We start from the raw sequence: 21,294 nt of genomic DNA on the forward strand, positions 1-21,294 counted from the left end.
ATGTAAATAGGATTGGGGCTTGGCCTGGTTATCAAATGTAAATATGAATTAAGGGCTTGGACCAGTTATTGAATGTCAACGTGATTAGGGCTTGGCCCAGCTATTAAATGTAATACGATTAGTGCTTGGCCCATCTATTAAATGTAAACATGATTAGGGATCGGGCCTAGTTAATAAGCATGATTATAATTAGGCTTGTAATTGTTTGTTTACACATGTTTGAATGCTCGGTATCTGGATAATTGTTATATGATGTATGCTCGTCTGTATTGTCTGATGAATATGCCTTCAATAGGTCAAAATTACGAAAACACCATTCTAATAAGAAACAGGCCCACGTGCATGCTTAATACACCTGAACATGCAAATACAATCATATTATAATATAACTCACATAATTCATATAATCATGCATATAATCACATAATAATTTAATTATTGCCATCCTGACCCTCTAATCAAGGCATTAAGCCTTATTAGGGAAATTGAGACGTTACATGATATTTTTTATATTATATGCTTTTTACTGCATATTGGTATTTTGTCGCTCTAAGGTATATAATGTGATAGGTTTTTAAATTAGAAGTTAGCATAAATTTAATCAAGAACATATTTTAAGGTGAGCTTTATGTATAAATATATATATATATATATTCCAACTATAATTAATGGTGTAGAATTATAGTTGTGATGAATAAATCAGTTTTATTAAAGTATATATGTCTGCATGAATGAAACTTGTGCCTTCCATATTCTTTCTAATTCTAATTTTTTTTTATTTAGTGTTTAAAAATCATTCTTTCTCAAAGTTACAATATTTCTAAGTTTCTTATTTTTAATTTTCTAATTTTTCTTTTTACTTGTATTTTGTCTCTATGTGGATACAACATAGCCCGATTACTACAGCGACCACTGGGGAAATTATAGGCAGATATCAGTTCACATATATCTATAGACTTGTGATTTTATGTTTGAAGGTTCTTCTTCAAGAAAGGTCTACTCTACACTTTGTTTGTGTGTTATGTACTTTGTGAATATCTTCAATTAGAGTTTGATTACTTGTTATTATTGCTTTGAGTTGTAATACAAAACTAAGGTTATAAGCCTCTAACCCCCAACAGAATGATGGCCAATCATTTTCAAGTGTGGATGCCAAGGTTGCCAATAATGTACCCATGCTTTTGATCTCCACCATTCATCTTAGAGTTGATCCAAGGGCTAGGGAGTCTTGACTCTCCCTATAAATACCTCAAGGCTTGAAACTATTTTTTCATGCCAAAACTTTCTTAGCCTAGTGGTATTTCCTCCAAATCATTCCCAAGAGCTCAAAGGTTCTATTCCCCTTGGAAGGAATCTTGAGGTAATTTTCACCCCATATACATTTTTTTTACTTATTATTCCTTGTTCCATGCAAGTATTGTAGGGAGCGTATTCGCTTAGGAGGTCATCTTCGCACATCCAAAGGCTTATTCTTCCTTGTCACATGAAAGTCCTCTGCCAGTGGGATGTTACTAGGGCTTTAACTGGGAGCATAGCCTCACTTCCATATGTCAACGAGAACAGAGTATGGCCAGTGGATGTGCGTGAGAAGTTATGTATGCCCAAAGAACTTGTGGGAGCTATTCGTGCCACAACCCTTTAGCATCCTTCAATCTCTTCTTCAAGCTTGCCCTTATAGTTTTATTTACTGCCTCTACTTGTCCATTAGCTTGTGGATACGCCACTGAGGAGAAGCATTTAATAACCTCGTACTTTTTGCAGAAGTTTGTAAACAGGTCGATGTCAAACTGAGTCCCATTATCATATACAATTTTGAATTATGATGTTAGTTGTGTTTGAGAATATGGAGAAGTTTTTTTCTAGGTTAAGGGTTTTTGAAAATCCTAGATGTAAATGTGGAATTTTTTCCTTGTGAATTCTATTCACGAGTGAAGCTCTATACTACGAGACATCCTGAAAGGGCATCACACGATGGTGAGGGAGTTGGGGTAAGAGAGTCACCCTCACTAGGCGAGGGACTTCGGCCACTTGCCAATCCAAACTTCACCCTCGCTATGCGAGGGTCCCCAGCTGGTCATCCACGTGCGCCCCATTCCAGCAGGCATCAAGCCTCGTCTACACTCAGGAGAAGAAGGTCAGCCTCGCTATACGAGGCACCCTCGTTATGCGAGGGTGAGGCTTCGTGGTGGCATCCATGCCCCTAGCCTCGCGACGCTGCACCCGGGGGAAGGAAAGGCAGCCTCGCTATGCGAGGGTGCTGCCTTGTTACGATGCCCGTGTCCTGAGCCATGCCTACGCCTGGAGGAAAAGGACCAGCCTCGCTACGCGAGGGTGTGGCCTTGCCACGGCGTCCATGCTGCGAGTCTCGTGTCCATGTGACCCGCATAAGCCGGCCCTGACCCTTGACACCTTGACCTCTCAGGACATGCATAGGTTGAAGCCTCCTTGGCATAGGCACGAGATCACTTGGGGGAATCTTGTTGACATGTCTAACGAACATGGAGCATTGAACGGGAATTGATGAGGACAACCGAGTACGGAACACGTGCGCTGACACGGGGTGTACAATTATGGAAAGAACAGAGGCACGACCCTATGATCTGCGTCTGAGGAGTAGTGGCGGTACGGACCTGTACGAAGCGTAGTGGTACCACTTGGACACCCCCGACCATACGCCAGAGCCGACAGTACTTTGTCCTGGGCCACGACTCTGACACCATCAGGGTAGACACCACTACGCCCTGGGCCACTACACTATCAAAATACCTGTGTACATCCCTGTGGTCTGGGACCTGTTTGTATCCTGGGCCAATAGAGCCCCTCCCCCCTATAAATAGGCTCCAACCCCTCAGGCTAAGGGGTTGGAAAACTGAATGTAAAAACGAGACTTATGAAATATATGCTTCTGGTTCTCATGCTTGCCTGATTTTTCTCCTGTTGTTTAGAGTTCTTTCTATCTAACTCATAGCTTCTTATAGTATAGAGATTGAAGTTTTCTAACCATCAATCGTTGACGAGTTCTTACCGTCAACACTAGATATGAGTTCATGATTTCAATGAAGATTATTATTCTTTTCTATTCCTTAATATTTAAATGAATATATTCTTTAATTCTTAATATTATGATTATTGTTTTAATCTTGTTTATACAACGAGTAAATAGGATTTTGTTTTAATCCACCATCATCTTAGAATTTCTATTCACCTAATCATTTAAAACTCTAGGTTTTGGTGATACTTTGCAATTAAGGGTAATATCATAGATATTTTTAATTGTGATGAAGAATATAACCTAGGTTAAATGAATCACACACTTGATGGGATTGTTGCTTAGATAACTCACCTCTATAGAAATGAATGATTTTACTATATTAAATCTAAGCTCCTTTTTCATTAGATTGATTATTAAAAATAATTTGTTATGGAGATTTGGAATAATGATTGCTTATGTGCTATCTGCAGGCTTAATAATTTAATATGGGACAGGAAATATTATTAGGGGAAATTTGCAAGTAAAGTACCAAAACTTTCATTTTTTTTATGCTTAAATACCAAAACTTTTTTCTTTGGTAATGAAAGTACCAAAACATTACTTTTTATTGCATTTCAGTACCAACCTTTAAGTCTGATTTTTTACCAGTTAATGGCCACGTGTCAGCTAACAGTTGGTCCACGTTTTGGTACTTTCACCATAAAAAAAATAAAGTTTTGGTATTTAGTCGTAAGCAATCATAAAGTTTAGATATTTTAGCCGTAAGTAAACTCAAAGTTTAGGTATTTTAATCGCAAATTTCATTTATTTATTTTTTAGGAGACAAATAATTTTAGGATTTAATTTTTATTTGAACTAAAATAGATTTTTAATATATTTTTGAAATTTTAATCAATTAAAATATTTTTTTAATTATGCTCTGAAAATAAATGATGCTATGAAAAACACAATAGAAAAAAAAACAATAAGAATTTTATTTTAAAGAAAGAAAATAATGATGGAATGTTAATACTGTTGGAATCATATATTTTTTTTCATAGCATTGATTAAGACATGAAAATGTCGTTTTATTGATATGAAAATTTAAAATAAATTATGTTTTAATTAGTATTGTTATAGATTTAATGTGATATATTTTATAAATGAAATTTTAATTAAATGTATGTTTGTTATGTAAGAAATTAAATGTATTTTTGCATTTTTTGAAATGACGAAAAAAAAATTTAAAAATGGTATTTCTCAAGTTAAAAATATATTTTAATTGATTTAAAAATAAAAAAAATATTTTCATTAAAATAAAAAAAATAAATCTGTATTAAAATAAAAAAAAAAATAAATCCTAAAACTTATTTTTGTCTTTTCCAAAATAAATAAGAGAAATTTGCGGCTAAAATACCTGAATTTTGTGTTTACTTACGACTGAATACCAAAACTTTATTTTTTTGTGGTGAAAGTACAAAAACATGGACCAACCACTAGCTGGCACATGGTCATTAACTGATCAAAAGTCAGGCTTTCTGAAATGCAAGAAAATGTAATGTTTTGGTACTTTCACCACAAAAAAAAAAAAAAGAATTTTTACAACTATATACGTAACATAAAATAATTACAAAAATCACCTACAAAATTTTATTGGCAAAAATGTCTTGTCACTTCATCAAAAAATACTAGAATCTAAAAGTAATATACATGAATTGGAAACATTCCCGAAATCTCATATTTTCATTTTTCTAGGTTTTTAGAAGAAGCATTTTGGTTACTTAAAATGGTCATAAGTTACCAATTAGTTACGTTTTCGTAAAAAAGTTTATTTTTAGAGCATATTATTTTATATACATTTTGGTTACCTCCAAAATTTATTTGTTGAAATTTTTATATCTTAAAATACTGATTAGTCATTTTTTAGTTATATTATAGTGTCTTATTATTTAAGATACTTTTACGTTACCGATTACTAATTTTTTAGAACACTAATAAGTTACAATAAAGTATAACAAATTATTGTATAACTTATCATTACAAGTTACTTTCAGTATATTATATAGTAACTATTTTAATAAAAAGTTTTAATTCACTAATATAATTTACATGGGAATAATAATTATTTTTTTGATTAATCAAATAAAAAAAAAACTTAAAAGTTACTTTTGAATTATAAGAAGGCTTATTTGTATGGCATGTCCCTAAACTTTACATGTTTTGGCAAGTTGGTCCCAAATTTTTTTTTTGGCAAATTGGTCACCAAACTTTCTGTTTTGATGCAAATGCATCCCTAGGACTAACACTGTTAATAATTCTGTTAAAGAAAAAGCATTAAATACAATTTGGTCCCTAAACTTTGTGTGTATTGACAAATTGATTCCCCAGACTTATTATTGTTAAAATGTTTTGAACTTTTGATGTCAAAAATAGAATTAGAACTAAACTACAAAAATTATAATGTTAACTTTTATAGTTTTATGATATCATATTTAAGATAAGGAAAATTACCATTTTGGCTACCATGGTTTAAGTTCATTACCAAATTTATATGTTTATAATATTTTGTAAACAATTGTAAAATTAATTAATAATATTTATTATGTCCACCTCAGTTTAAGTCAATTACCAAGTTTTAATTACTTTGGGATTTAAAAAATATTAAAATATTTTTTTGTTTTTTAAATTAGAATAATAAAATCTTCCATTTAAATTCATTCATATATTTATCTTTTACACTTTATTATTTCATTTTATAATTGTTACAAAATATTATAAATATATAATTTTTTTTGTCACCTATAAATATATAAATTTGGTAATGAAGTTAAACCCTCGGAGCCAAAATGGTAATTTTTCCTATATTAAATATGATCTCATACAATTATAAAAGTTAACATTATTGTTTACAAATTTTTTTTTGTTAGTTTAAATATTATATATTTTTTAGTTTAGTTTTAATTCTATTTTTAACATCAAATGTTCATATTAAAAATAATAAACTGGGGGACCAATTTTCCAATACTCACAAAGTTTATGGACTAAATTGTATTTAATGACTTTTGTTTAATAGAATTTTTAACACAGTTAGTCCTAGGGACGTATTTGCATCAAAATAAAAAGTTTGGGGACCAATTTACCAAAAAAATAGTTTGGGAACCAACTTGCCAAAACATGTAGAATTTAAAGACCTGCCATGCAAATAAGCCTTATAATAATAAATACACATTTTGGTATTCTATTATTAATTTTTGTTTAATCACTACTACAAAATTGGGATTTCCTGACAGTTTTTAACTGTCGCTATTGAGCAATGACGACAGTCGACTAACTGTCGTATTTGCCTATGCCGGCGTAGGGTAGCTACGCCGACAGTTAATAGGTGTCGCCGTTGCTGGCTACGCCAACAGTTAATACGTGTAGCCGTTGCTGACTACGCCGACAGTTAATACGTGTCGCCGTTGCTGGCAACGCCGATAGTTAATACGTGTCGCCGTTGCTGGAAAGGCCAACAGTTAATAAGTGTCGCCGTAACATTAAATTTATATATATATATAAATAATAATTTTTTGATATATATTTTTTTAAAATTTTTAATTATATTTTTAACAATTGAAGTTTGATATAAATTTAAATAAAAAAATTACTCACATAATTAATTATTATTAACATAACTTGTAAAAAAAATTATATTTATCAGAATAAAAATTCATATACATACAACTTTTATTCATACAATTGAAATGTAAATAATACATCAAATCCCCATGATATTAAATAATTATCAATAAAAATTCATTATAATATTATAAATCCATAAACTTAAAAATATATAATACAACAAATCTCAACAAGACAACATAACTCTCTTCTCCAAATCACTGCAAACTGAATCATGTTTCTTTTCTCAATATTCTTCCTAATATTTCAAAGTCTGCCATCTATTGTTGTGGTATGACTGACGATGAGACTCAGCAAGTCTTGGATGCTTCGGGGTTCTGTAGGAGTTTTTTGCCTTTTAAATATCTGGGAATGCCCATCTGTTCCAAGCAAATATCAGTGAAAGAGTGTGATATTTTAATAGATAAAATGGCTGCTCGGATTAAGTGCTGGAGTTCCAGAAATATTTCTTTTGCTGGGCGTGTGACCTTAATTAATTCTGTTCTTCTGTCAATTCACTCTTACTAGAATCAACTAATGATTTTCCCTAAGAGAGTCTTGGCTAAAATTTCAGCCATCTGCAGAGCTTTTCTCTGGAAAGGTCAAGTTTTTTCTATGAATTCTGGTAATATTGCCTGGGACCAGATTTGCAAACCAAAAAAAGCAGGAGGCCTTGGTTTCAAGGATTGTTATATTTGGAATATTGCTACCATTGACAAGTATATTTGGGCTGTTGCAGAAAAGAAAGACAATTTATGGGTTAAGTGGGTGCATGATGTTTATATCAGAGATAAGGATTGGTGGGATTATGTTGCCCCTGTTCAGAGCAGTTGGTATTGGAGAAAAATCGTTCAAGTCAAGGACCAGTTTAAAAATTTGAGATCTCTTCAGCAGTTAAGCACTACTGGTTATCAAATTCGAAAGGGTTATCAATTACTTAGCCCTATAATTGAGACTGTCCATTGGTGCAAGGAAGTGTGGGGGAGATTAAATATCCCCAAGCATAGCTTCATCCTTTGGCTTGCTGTTCAGAATCGGTTAAAGACTAAAGAGAGGCTTCAGAGATTTAATATTCTTAATGACTCTACATGCTTGCTCTGTAATAGTCAACCTGAAAGTGCTACTCATTTATTTTTTGGTTGTAGCATCAGTTTGATTTGCCTTCGGCAGGTTCAACTTTGGCTGGGCTGGAATGCAAATGCATCTTCTTTGGTGGCTGTTTTGCGTTGGATTGAGAGAGCTAAGCTTAGTAAGTTCAGGAAGCTCTTGTACTCTGCTGCAGTTGCAGCCGTGACTTACCAGATTTGGAAAGGGCGTAATGAGGTTTTGTGGTCTCAAAAACAATTTCATATTGATGTAGTTGTTCAGTTGGTTAAAGATAATGTAAAAAATAGAGTCTACTATAGAAGACCTAAGAAAATGAGTCACACAGACTTAGATTGGTTTGAGGGTTTATAATGGTTTTGTTGTACAGATAGTCTCTTAGGCCTTGTTTAAGATGGCCTTTTTGTATTTGTTTGTTGGAGTAATGAAATCTTACTGATTTACCAAAAAAAAAAAAAAATATTCTTCCTAATAAATCTAGGCATCCACCTTAAAAGTGAGTCCTATGATAATCCCTGCACCAATGAATTAAAGACTTCAAATTATAATTAAATAGTATATCTTACCATAATATATTAACGAATGAATGAGAGAACCAACAATATAAATATGTAAAATTAGTTGATTAATCTCTCTTAGAGATTATTAAACAAAAAATGACATTGCAATAATGCCGACAAGATTTGAGACGGTATAACAAAATTCCCAATTTAATAATAAAATACCCCCAATTTAATCATCATAAGGATTTCAGAAAGAAAAAAGAATGACTTGTTATGGACATTTATGACACTTTGTATGCCTTTAAAAAATATAAGAACACAATAAATCCTATAATCACCAACATAATAAGCATCCTCATTATTTTAACATCATTGGCAAAAAAAATGAATACCATAAATATAATTAACCATAATAATACTTGAAAGAAATATCCAACAAAAACATATTTATATATATATATACCAAAATCAATGAATGTAAAAAAATGAATCACAAAAAAGAACTTAATTACAATAGTACACATATATACTCTAAATCTGAATAAACATAACAAAACCAAAAGCAAAGTATCCAACAAAAAATACATACATAATATATACTAAAATCAACAAATCTAAACAAAAATAAGCACTGACATCAAAACACAAATATACCCTAAAGCTAATTAATATAACAAGATAATAAACAAAGTCTTCAGCACTAACATAGTAAACACAACACAAATATGCCATAAAATACCAAATATAAAATTATATACAGGGTACAAAGGCCACCAATAGAACAGTCTATATATATACCCTGAATCTGAATAAACATAACAAAATTAGAAGCAAAGTATCCAACAAAAAATATAAATACATAATATACACTAAAATTAATAAATCTAAAAAAATTAAGCACCAACACTAAAACAAAAATATACCCCGAAGCTGATAAAATCAATAAATGCTAGTCCACAAGAATGAAACTTAGAGTCCAATATAACTATGAATTATCAACCAATATGCTAATAATGTCAAACTTTTGTATAGCACTTTATACTATTGATCCTAAACGTGATTACAAGAACAAAAAGTGATGTTCAATGTTATAAATCACCTCACCAAAGACATTAGACAAGGGACAAGAAGAAAACTAACATCATCTAAAACAAAAAGTACAAAAGGTTATGCTATATGTGTATGCCAACACGCAATAAGTACATTCATACAAGTATATGTTATAATCAAACCAATCAAACACAATTCAATTATAGGATAATCATAGACAAGTCTACATAAAATCGAACAACATTTTCCCCATACTAGCATCCAACCATCTGTCAATATCAATTCAAATAACACACAAGTTTTCTTTCTTATCTCCGTAGCACACAAATTTCTCAGATCCTACTTCACTAAAACACACAAGTTCTCAACCTTCCGTTATCACCGCAGCACACAGTAACAATCACATAACCTACTTCACTATGGATGAATATTTAAGATATTCAAACTCCTCTAACATTTGCATAGTATTAAAATAAAAGATAGAGGCATACCTCTTGCAAACTATTGCAAAAAAAGTTTCTTTGAAGTCTGTCTCAGCACATCACACATTTACAATGTTATAATCTATAATGAAAGTGAGTCAAATCAGAATTAAATAATTAAATAATAATGCAAAGAGGAGAAAATAAAATATAACTAAGGTATGAATGGTAAAAAATTTATATACATTTTGTTTTTCCAATTGAAAGTTGATATAAATCTATTGTCCACCTAAAATACATAGAAAACTACATCATAACTTAGTTTATACTATTTTCTACACTTTTGACCGATAACTAATATATATATATATATACACACACATATATTTATACCTACAATCTTTATAATATTTATGTGCATGTAGAAGAATCACAACAAACAATCTATATGTTATATATGTTGTAGCTAGAGTGATGATAAATATAACTAATGTTCCATATTTCAATCACATGTCCAACAAGTGCACTACCATATCTCAAATCAAGTTTTCTAACCTGTAGAATGGCAAAACACAGCCAAATGCAAAATGATAAAACATAAAAATTTATTAGCTATTGATCTTTTACATGAAGTTAGAGTTTCAAAAAAGATAAAACTAAAATAGATCCATATCAGCATTATATAATAAGATATGATGTATATTGTTCTTTATAGTATACTTCAAACATCAAACAAACGTAAGTTGATGATATAACTATGGGCTGTTTAGAAGAGGTTGCAGCTAGTCAAAGCTTACATTGGCTTATTGACATCCCTGACAGTAACAAATGAGGTGAAATCACCATGAAAATATAGTATTCATGAACCATAAGTGATAAATTTAATAGACATGTTTCAGTCTATCTTCAATCAATGAACAAACTAAAGAAGTCTAGATCAAGCTCAAATCTCTTCTCGCATTTCCTCTACTGAAAGTGTTCCAAGTATGCCTCGTTCTTGACAGGCTGAAATAAGCTCTTTTTCTGAAAGGGACTCCACTCCCTCAGCTTGAATCATCTTATCATCCTCCTTGATCCTATCCAATTATGATGACACTACAACAAACTAGGACTACTACAACATTAAAGTATAACACAAATGAAAAAGTGTTATCCTACATGTGTTAAAATTATAAGGCGCGCTTAGTAAAATTTTAGGCGCCATATATGTTTACTTTTCATTTATTTTTCCGCCAATTATATAAAATATTTATTTATCATTTTATTTCATTTTCTCTACATACTTTTTCTCTGAGACCTATCTCTCTCGGTCTCTCACTCCCCTTCATGAAAGACATCCCATTTCATTCAAAGAAAAATGAGACCACATTCGAAGGCGATATAGGAGTCCTGGTTCGTCGGCGGCGACAGAGAGGCGACTTCTCTTTGGCTCAATCTCTGCGGCTTCGCCTCATCGACTTCTTTGACTCTCCCGTTTCCTAGCCCGCCTATAACTCCCCCGTTTTCTTCTTCGCACCCATTTGTGCCTCTCCCTGCATCGAATCTTCCATTTACACAATACCCACCATTATAATCGACCAGTCCCTTCTGAGGCTAGGAGGCACGATCTTCCCTGGAGGCTTTGGTTTGAAATCAGGTAATCTTCTCGTCACCATCACCAAATTCTTTCCCTTGCTCTCTCTCTAGCTCCCTTTCTTCTCTCTCTTCTTCTTTCTCGTTTCTCCATTTATTCAGAGGCTTGAAAGAACCCAAAGAGTAATTGATTTTGAGAGGGTTTTTCTCTTTCATGAATGAGCTATTATTATTGGTATGTAGTTTTGTTTTCTTTTTTGATTTCCGAAAGCCCCAAAATTGACTCTCGAATTGGTTTGTGTTTCCCCTAGATATTAAAAATCTCTTGCATTTTATTTTTTAGATTTCTCTTTGCAGTTTGGGTAATGCATTGCTCAGTTTCTCATTTTTGTGAAATGAGATTGATTGGTTCAGGCATTCGCATGGAGTCGAAAGTTTCCGGGTTGGAGGTATATTACTTGGATAAACTTTCTGCCTAGTGATACACTGTTTGGTTATACTAGAATTGGAGAGGGTATTTTGCTCATCAGTCTTAGGCTTTGTGGTTAATTAGACGATGTGTTAATTTTTTTGAATAAGTTAGTTATGTCATAGTTCTATGTGTGAAATAGAATGAATGATGTAATGTAGTGATAAAGTCAACATCCAGATGAAACTCAGCCTTGTGTATTTGGTTTTTTAGATTTGATAAATAAAGAAAAAAAATGTTACTTCATAATAACATAAAGATTATTAATTGACATAGCAAAAAACTATCCAAACTTATGATTTTTTGTTTGATGGGAATGATATTTCTTAGAAGTAATATTACAGAAAATGAAAATGCAGTACCCTAAGGTTTCATGAGAAATAGTTCTGCATGCTGAACTTTTCCCACACAATCTTTGGCCTTGGATTTCTAGCAAGGTGATGTCCCTATGGTTTGAAGTCGCCTCCTTTTACTTAAGAGGATTTTGTTTGTAGATCCCGGTACCAGAATTGCGAATAAGACCCTCTTATGTTAGTGAAGATGAGTTCAAAATCTTACAGACCACACATTGATAGAAACTCGAGACCAAATACTTGTTAGAGAATGTACCACAGGGACAAATTGATGAAATCGTAGACTAAGTTGACTGCCTAACATTATCCCTATAATGTAAGAGCTAAGGATGTTGAGATTGTCTGCCCTAACATAATTTTAGGCATGGTTAAACTTTTAGGAACAGGAAGAAGAGTTTGTCATGACATCTCAGACAACTTCAATAGAGAGATATAACAAATATTGTCCTAGTTTCATTTGACCTTGTTCAAAACTTGGATTTTTGAGGGACAACAATTTTAGGGAAGAGGCATGTCATTAGACAGAGCATGTCCATAAGACAGTGACAGCTTCAGGAACAGGATACCTAAAATGTAGTCAATTTTTTATTAAGACATACTTTCATGTGCTAATTTCTTTCTTCTGAATTACAACCCCAAAATTATTGAAAATAATGGTAATTATGATCATAATTAGAATAGGTACTTTTTTTTTGTTTAGTAGCATGACTCTTGGTTCAATGGAACAAATAATACAACTGTAAAGGAAAACAAAAATAGTTTTTTGTTTTCAAATATATTCATGTGCTCTGCATCAACTAGAGAAGAGGGGGGGAACTATTCTAAACTAAACAGAGATACTTTGTTAAGAATAAAGTTATTGGTGCAAATAGAAATTAGCAAGAAAAATAGAAAAAGAATAAGAGAGAGAAAAGATAATAGATATTGGAAAGAGAATAAAAACATAAGAAATAAAGTGAGAGATATAAATTCAAAAGAGAATTGGTTCAATAAATTTTCATCCATACAATGAAAGTATGTGTGTGTGTGCTGTGTATGCATTTCTGTCTCTACTACTTTGAGAAAGTTGACTAAAACTAAACCTCATTGTCAGATCCCAATAGCTAATAAATTTCAGTCAAATTTTTTTACAAGTGGTTTGAAATATATTCAAATTGAAAAGAGAGAATAAAAAAGATAAGTGAAGGGACTAAACTATAAGTTGCAATCAACATGAATTAGAAATTAGAAATGCCACAAGGAATAAGACAATAAAATTTTACATTATGAAAAGAAAAATATCCGCGTAAAGTCTAGCCAAAAGAGCAAAAATTTCTTCATAAATAGCTTATTTAGTCCTATTATAATCGTGCTACTGGTTTCTGTTGTGGGTCTTGGGCTCTTTGCAAGGGGATTCCCACTTGTAATGTCCACAAAACTCTGTTACTTTTATGTCTTCATAACATAACATTATTAAAAAGGCCTTAATAACACTTTCTTTTTTCCTTGTTCTTTATGCAGCTTGCAAGGGTTATTTAATGACTGCAACTGTTAATGGAAAGCTATTCTCTGGCTATATGATGCATTGTTGTGCTTATTTAACACAACATAGAACTAGATCTGATCCATAATTTGTATGAGAAGCTAATAAAAAATCTGTTTTTATTTTTCAATTCCCATTTGCAGGAGAGAGATTTAGTGATGTGGTTGGTAGCCCATATTACGTTGCACCAGAAGTCTTACGCAAGCAGTATGGTCCAGAAGCAGATGTTTGGAGTGCTGGAGTGATTCTTTACAATCTATTAAGTGGAGTGCCTCCATTTTGGGCAGGTAAGATTTTTAAAGATGCTTCTTGTTAGTCATTGTTGTATTTAGTATCTGTGTTTCTATTTGTGTCTCTGTATGTGTATTTTGTGACCTTTTTTCTTTTCCCTTGGTTTCAATAGAGAGCGAGCAAGGGATATTTGAAGAAGTATTACATGGTGACCTAGACTTTTCAACAGACCCATGGCCTAGTATTTCTGAAGGTGCCAAAGATTTAGTAAGGAAAATGCTTATTCGAGATCCCAAAAGGCGGATATCTACACATGATGTTTTGTGTGAGTTTCTGTCACTGGTTTTCTTTCATAATTACAATTTTTGTGTTTGACCTGTGTTGCTACTGAAATTAAAGGGTTGCAATTATTGTTGAGCAAAGCTTTTTGGAAAAGCATCTGTTATTCATTTCAGCTGCTTTATAAATAATTATTCTCATTATTTTTGTTCAACAATTGTCATAATTTTTTTCTTATGTATAATTCTATATCAAGGTGTTCTTAGGCACAGCATCTGTTGCACTGAAATTTTCTGGCTCCTTTGTTTTTAAAGTGAATGTTCTTTCATTCTTAAAGAGTTTTGGGTGAGAGAATTATCTGCATTTAAATTGTTGCTCTGATTTTTCTATTGAATGATGATTGACTTGTAATTTTTTCTGTTAAATTCAGTTTTGCAGACTGTAATTGGGCAGAAGAAGAAGATGAGGAGCAAAACATCCAGGATAACAGGGATGGAACTCAAAAAGGTTTTCCTTTTGGAGCAAACCAACTTACCTTACCCCCCTGGTGGCTTCAAATTTGGGTAAAAATAGTAAAGCTGCTCTCTACCCTGCTTTTGATCAGGATTTTTAAAAAAATATATATATATATATATATATATTGCTCTGTTTTCTGGGATGAATTACTCATTTGAATTTGTCATGTCATTGTCGGGGGCCAGATTTTTAGCATGGCACATAGGCTTGTCTATGGAATTTGTTATATTGAAGTCTTTAAACTTCAGTTTTGCAATCTTTTTTCTAAATTAAATAGCAATCCTTTTGCCTTTTATGTGAAGAAAGTTGGCAACTGTGTATCTTTTTCAAATGGTCCTATAATCCATTCAATTTGGTTGTTCTGTTTGTTCCATTATAAATCTGCTAGGTAAGTTGTTCTGTTTCTAATTATCATCTTGATACTAAGTTGAAATTTACTAGGTTGCCAAGGACTTGTGTTCCTACCTAAACATCTTTAAAAAAATCCTCCTTGCTTCCCATTCTAGTTGGTATATTTCTGCTTTGATTTTCTAGTTGGGAATTGAGATCTCTTACTTTCATTATTTATGGAAATCCCATGCTTTTTGTATAGAGAAGCAATGCTAATATATATGTTTTTGCCTTGCTTTTTAACCTGTTTATGCTTTAGCCAGCCATGGGTAATGTTTCATGAGCAATTTTTTCTTCAAATTATCTCTCTATGATTTCTAGCAAGAAGCCAATTGGCTATTTCAATTGCAAAATGTTTTATTAAAACTACTGTTAAGATTCTCCCTTCTTGAGATGATTTGAGAAACAATCAACTTTAAACAATTTGTAACCATAACATGTTATTGGCATTGATATCTGTTCTCGGACTTGGAAATTATGATAATCAAGTCGTGACCCGATTTTTGTTTAAATCCTTTGATGCTTTCCTCATATTAATCTATATTCTATTTGTGGTGATATTCCTTATGTTTGGAGGCCTTTGAGCTTTGACTACATTTATGTGAAAATTCTGAAGAAAAAAAAAAGAAATGGTCTAGAGAGTTTAAGTTTAAGCTAGTCTCTAGACCTTGCTGCCACATGGGGTTTTTGTTTGTGGTTGGCTATAATGGCTCCACCTCTGTCATTCTCTGTCATGTAAGCTTCTCTTGTTTTCCTCACTTCCTTTTTATGTCTATTCTTGACTGTTTCTCTTAAACTTTTCATGAAACTTTAGGAAATGCAAGGTTAGTTTATTGAGTATGTATAGTTTCTGAGCTTATTTTTAGAAGCTTGTTTGTCTTCTAGAGCTAGATAGTAGTTTAGGAAATACACTTGGGCATGGGCAGACCGTTCGTGTGACAGCCGTGAGCAGTGCCTCTTTCTCGGAGTGACAACCCAGGCGAACGGTGACAAATTTGTACAACTTTATATATATAATTCTTACTTTCTAAGCTTCATTGTAACTTGACTGTTCTATGCCTTAATTGCAGCCTTCAGCAACAGTAATTCAGCTTTCAAAATATAGCATTATGACTTGTTCTCTTACTCTTTCTGTTGCTGGCTATGACCGTTTCTATTATATGATTATCAGGGTTACACAGGTGACAAGGAGAGCCTGGGAAAGTGTGAACAGGTAAGAAGCATTATTCATCTTTTCTTGTCCATGAATGACTTTCTATGATTAAAGTACACAACAGTAAAATGTTTTGAACTTATTGATTTATTTTATTAGTTTCTTACAAACTCCTTTATTTCTTTTAATTTCCCTCTGTTTATTTACTTAAAAGAAAAAGCAATTTATGTAATAGAAACTTGGAATTACTACTGTTGTACATCATTATTGTCCAGTTGAAATTTAGCTATTTACTTGTCAATTTGAGAGCATATAGATTCCTTTTGAATTCTATCATGGCCGGAATAGTCCCAAAAGGTCATTTTTTATTTTGTTATGTTTTTAATATTTTAGTATTTTATGGAGTTGATGAAAGTTCCTAGAGTGGAATCAAAATTGCAAGTGTTCTCTTTCAAGATTCAGTTCAACTGCCAGGTTTGGTGATATTTTTTATGCTTTTCATTGGTGGTTAAAATATTATTATTATTACAATCTATATTGTATAATTCTTCTCATCGTCTTACAGATTTCAGAATTTAAAAAGAGTTTGAACACTGTGAACTCTGCATGTGAAGAGGTAAGCAGCTCTTGATGATGAATTTTTTCTTGCAGAATTTGATATCTGTACTGTATTGACAGATCCCTATGCTACTTAAATTCTTCCATGCAGTTTTGAGAATCTGTTTTGACTTGGGTAGTTTTATGCTCTGTTTAATAAGTCCGAAATTCCCTCAAATTAAAAGATATTATGAAGAAAATTCTTTTTCTGGGTAATACTTTGAACCAAGGGACTACAAGAGGTGAGGATCTTCAATTGTTATTTTGACAGATTTTATTATTTGTGGATGCTGGAAAATTCTGTTTTATCATCTAATAGTTGCAAGTTCTTTTAAAATAAGACTTAGTTCCTTTTATGGCCATAAATCCGGAAGTTTATCGAAGTATTAGATAATGAGAAAATCCAATGAGGGCTGTTGCAGCAATCAGAGCATTAAACGGAACTTACACAATGAGGGTAACATTTTTTTTTTCTTCCATGAATATATGTATTGCAATTTACATTGTATATGTGGAGGCGTCTATTATCTATTCATTCTGTTTATTTTTCCTTTTTCCTTTGGTGTCACTGAAGGGTTGTGATAAGCCAATAGCTGTACGTTTTGCGGAACCTAAGGAAGTTAGGAATGGAGAAGCAAGGTTTTGCTCTGTTCTACTTATTTGTGAACTGGAATTCCTCATACCGTTTCTCTTTTTTCATAACTGATCCTTTTAGTCACTGTTTGGTATTATAATTGATAACCAAGTGCCCCATTCAAATTTCTCTCCAGGAACAATAAGATGTTTAGTGGCATGCCCTTTGGCCCCCATTCTCAAGAACCAGTTGTTAGGTAACTTTTTTCATGTTACTTCCATTCATTTTTTTTTCTTGTTGACTGTATTTAAATTTTGTTTTTGTGGATATACGTACCAGGACAACAACCAACCTGGGTGATTCCATGGTGGGGCATAACCGGCCTAATGCACCTCATCTGGCACAACATTTCTCGTTAACTAAACAACCACAAGCAGATTCTTCGATGGAAAACCAGGAACCTCCGCAGTTATCTCAGATGCAGAATAGAAAAGCAAGTTCTCAACAATTTCAAGGTGAAGTTCGTGATTTTCCAAGACAGTTGCATGTGATGCAACCATTGAAACAAATGCTAGAGCAGCACAAGTGGTCTCAGACTAGTGGACAACCGGTATTCCGAACCAATAATAATCTTAGCTAGTTAATTTGCATTTTTTTTAGTATTGCATGTTATATGTTGAAGTTTTTATTTTTTAATAACTTCTATCTATATGTCCCACTTTTGGTGTTCAATTGAGTGCGGCCAGAAGAGTGCTTGCAGCATCTGAAGGGGTTTATTCAATAGAATATTATATTGTATTCCTTCTGCTTCATTTTTTTTTTAAATTAAGAACTTTATCTATGTTATTTTAATGAAATGTTTAATGCAACCTCTACCAACTGGAAGTAGTTCTCGGGAAGTTGCTTACAATATTCCCAGAGCTGCAGTGCCTGCAAATCCTCAGATGCCTGAACTTCCAGAATGTGATTGGAGTGAGCATACCTGCCCTGATGGGCATAAGTATTATTATAATTGTGTCACTCGTGAAAGCTTGGTATGTTCTTTCGTTCACCCTTGTTTATTTTTCAGTCTTATATCTGTAATTTACGAGGATAAGGGCTTGAAAATTAATCTGCAGTGGGACAAGCCCAAGGAATATGGTTTGTTTGAGGAACAGTTAAAGAATGAGAGACAGCAGCAAACTGTTGCCCACAAGCTTCAGTCTTCTTCCTTGGTTCTCTCTAAACAACAACCTGCTCAAACACAAGAAATTCATTGCCAATCTCATGTTGACCATCAAAATCTCCAACTAGAAAAACCTGCTCTATCTGCGCTGGTGCATATTACTGTTTTCTTTATCTTCCATTTTCAGTAACTTTTCTGTTGATTTATGAATGCGACTTTGGTGCCATGAAAAGACTTCTATTAAATAATATTTTTTCCCATCTCATATGCATAGCAATGACAATGTGACATATCTTGTGAAGGTTGGTCTGTGAGGTTTCACGAAGAGTTAGTTTTATTTCCTTGTTCATATAACATGAATTATTGATTTGAATACCCTCAATTAGAACTTGGACTGGTAATATGATAGGCCACCCTTGACCTATGTGTATGCCAGGAAGGATAGAAGCAAAGAGAATGCATATAGTTAGTATTTTTTATTTTGTATAGATGTGATCTCAATCATTAGGCCAGAAGTAAATGAGGGTTTGAATAAGTAGAACCTGCACATACAGAGCATTTTTCTTGATATGTGTCTGGTGTTATCATGTCATTTGTTGTTGCTTTATTGGTATTCTATAAATATGAAAGAGATTAATGCTCTAAATCCGAGTTTGAATGTTTGCTATTTGTGTATTGTTTAAGTTTATTAATTTTTTTTTCTTTCACTTATGTCTGCTACCTTGTTTATAATATATGGTCAAATTTGTTAAAATTCCATTTAGATAGATAGCCATGTAGAGTATTTGTGGAATACAGAATTAATATTCGGTCATTAATAACTCTACATGATACCTTTGAATATAACTAATAAAGGTAATATATATATATATATGGTTATTAACTCTTATGTTCTCAATAATAAAATGACCTTTTTTTTACAATGTGCAGGTATATTGAGATGATTTCTTTGGAGCAATTCTTGACAACATTTGTAGTTGAGGCCTTTAGAATGGAAGAATTTATTTCACTAATTTTTGTATACATTTCTTGTTTTGTATTTAGTGATAAAGGAATATGAATTGGGCATAAATTATGTTGTAATATGATTTCTTTAAGCCTAGACTAGTAGACTAAATATAGTAATTATATTTGAGTAATTAATAAAAATCTTTTTATGTTATCTTATTTGGCTTCAACTTTCATATTTGTTTTCCTAGTTTTGTGTAAGTAAAAAAAGATTATGTTTTTCTAAGCTAATATAACACATGTGTTATACTAAAGTGTAGTATAACACAAAAAATGTGTTATGCTAAAGTGTAGTATAACACAAAAAAAGTGTTATGCTAAAGTGTAGTATAACACAAAAAAAGTGTTATACTAAAGTGTATTATAACACAAAAAAAGTGTTATAGTATCGACTATAAATAACATAATTCAACACTTATCTATATATTAATATAACACAGAAATTGTGTTATCGTTGACAGTACAATAACACATCCGTATAACACTGATAAAGTGTTATGTAAAGTACCCTGACCTATGATAACATAGTCTGTCTTAACACATCAGAAAGTGTTATCGTAGGTTTTGATAACACATTTTTGGTGTTATTAAAAGCATTTTTTCTTGTAGTGCGAGACCTCTGGGCAAAGAACTCAGGCAAAATCCCTCTTTCTGCCATTCCTAAAAGTTAGAATGAGTCACTGCTCATTTCAGCGACAATCACCATCTCAACCAAACTTCCCCAATGATTTTAGCAATATCAGAGAAGTACCCATCAATCCATGAATGACATCAAATGGAATTGTTCACAAAACAGATATCATTAAGTCAAACACCTCGTATTCATATTTCATTCTATCAAAACAGATAATTTGCATGGTTCAAATCATATGAAGCTTAATATTATCAAAAGATGTTATTATCATAAGTGCCAATTAATAGAAATTTACCATGAAGAGAATGGCAGCACCACCCACGCCTGAGAACTTCACCAGCTCAGGAGGCTTCGTCATCGCCTTCGCCATCGTCGTCGCCGGCAGGAGCCTTCATCGTCCACGGTGGAGGCCAGAAAAATCCTCCAAACTCATAGCGACGACGGATCTTTGAGGAGCTAGTCGCGACGGAGGCCGGCGAGTGGGGAGGCGAGCTTCACGGGTTGGCGGTTTCGGGGGCCAAGGAAGCTCGTGGCGGGGTGCGTGTCACTTGGTGGTGGCCGGAGATGGCTCATCTGGTCTGGCCGACTGAAATGCTAGAGAAGAAAAGAAAGAGTATCGAGCTGGGAATAAAAAAGAGGAGAGAGAAGGGGATTCTAGGGATTCATTTAGGATTTAGTATTTTTATTTTTAACTCCATTTTCTTATTTAATTAAATAAAATCTGATATTTAATATATTATTTCATTTATTTATCAATTATTTTATTAGGTACTCTCTTTTGTTAATTTACGTAAAAAAAAATTTATGTTAAACAAATATTTTATCTAAATATGCTAAAAAAAATATTTATCTAAATCATTTTTAAATCCCAAAAAATAATTAGATGGCATTTTAAACCAATTTATCACCATGAGTTAATATAATTATATTTTTATTGAAATTTAAAATATTTTAATATTATTTTCATAAATAATATAATAATTGAGCGATCAAATTTTTTTTAATTTTAAATCTCACAATTTAAAATGTAAAATCTTCAATTCTTAATAAATTTCATTTATAAATTGAAAGAGTTCTTATTATTTATTCCTCAATAAATAATGATAATAATGATAGTTAAT

At 32.4% G+C, this 21,294-nt stretch overlaps 2 protein-coding genes and 1 long non-coding RNA gene across 6 annotated transcripts; 2 read left to right on the forward strand and 1 right to left on the reverse strand.

Annotated features, from left to right (window-relative positions):
* The first annotated feature begins 7,168 nt into the window (after positions 1–7,168).
* Positions 7,169–8,117, forward strand: LOC133817803 (uncharacterized). The gene is made up of 2 exons (XM_062250407.1): positions 7,169–8,014; positions 8,106–8,117. Exons 1-2 carry the CDS (start codon positions 7,169–7,171, stop codon positions 8,115–8,117), a joined length of 858 nt encoding a protein of 285 aa, XP_062106391.1.
* A 2,244-nt stretch (positions 8,118–10,361) lies between these two features.
* LOC133813928 (uncharacterized) lies at positions 10,362–20,785 on the reverse strand. Its single transcript, XR_009884762.1, has 2 exons — positions 20,469–20,785; positions 10,362–10,786 (listed from the first exon to the last, which is right to left on the reverse strand). It is a non-coding gene; the product is annotated as an uncharacterized LOC133813928 (long non-coding RNA).
* On the forward strand, positions 14,573–19,657 carry LOC133795575 (uncharacterized). Of its 4 annotated transcripts, XR_009875378.1 has the most exons (12): positions 14,573–14,699; positions 15,928–16,028; positions 16,113–16,255; positions 16,589–16,669; positions 16,761–16,811; positions 16,905–17,034; positions 17,134–17,249; positions 17,367–17,431; positions 17,563–17,622; positions 17,706–18,400; positions 18,485–18,682; positions 19,462–19,657. XR_009875378.1 is itself a non-coding variant. In XM_062233030.1 (6 exons), exons 1-4 carry the CDS (start codon positions 17,199–17,201, stop codon positions 18,004–18,006), a joined length of 477 nt encoding a protein of 158 aa, XP_062089014.1. In that variant the 5' UTR covers positions 17,051–17,198; the 3' UTR covers positions 18,007–18,400; positions 18,485–18,682; positions 19,462–19,657. The 4 variants fall into 4 exon arrangements, 1 of the variants encoding a protein (XP_062089014.1); XR_009875377.1 differs by lacking the exon at positions 14,573–14,699 and having other exon boundaries at positions 15,565–16,028; XR_009875379.1 differs by lacking the exon at positions 14,573–14,699 and having other exon boundaries at positions 15,565–16,028; positions 17,167–17,249.
* Positions 20,786–21,294: the final 509 nt, after the last annotated feature.

The sequence above is a fragment of the Humulus lupulus genome, chromosome 1 (genome assembly GCF_963169125.1).
Source record: "Humulus lupulus chromosome 1, drHumLupu1.1, whole genome shotgun sequence".
Taxonomy (NCBI): domain Eukaryota; kingdom Viridiplantae; phylum Streptophyta; class Magnoliopsida; order Rosales; family Cannabaceae; genus Humulus; species Humulus lupulus.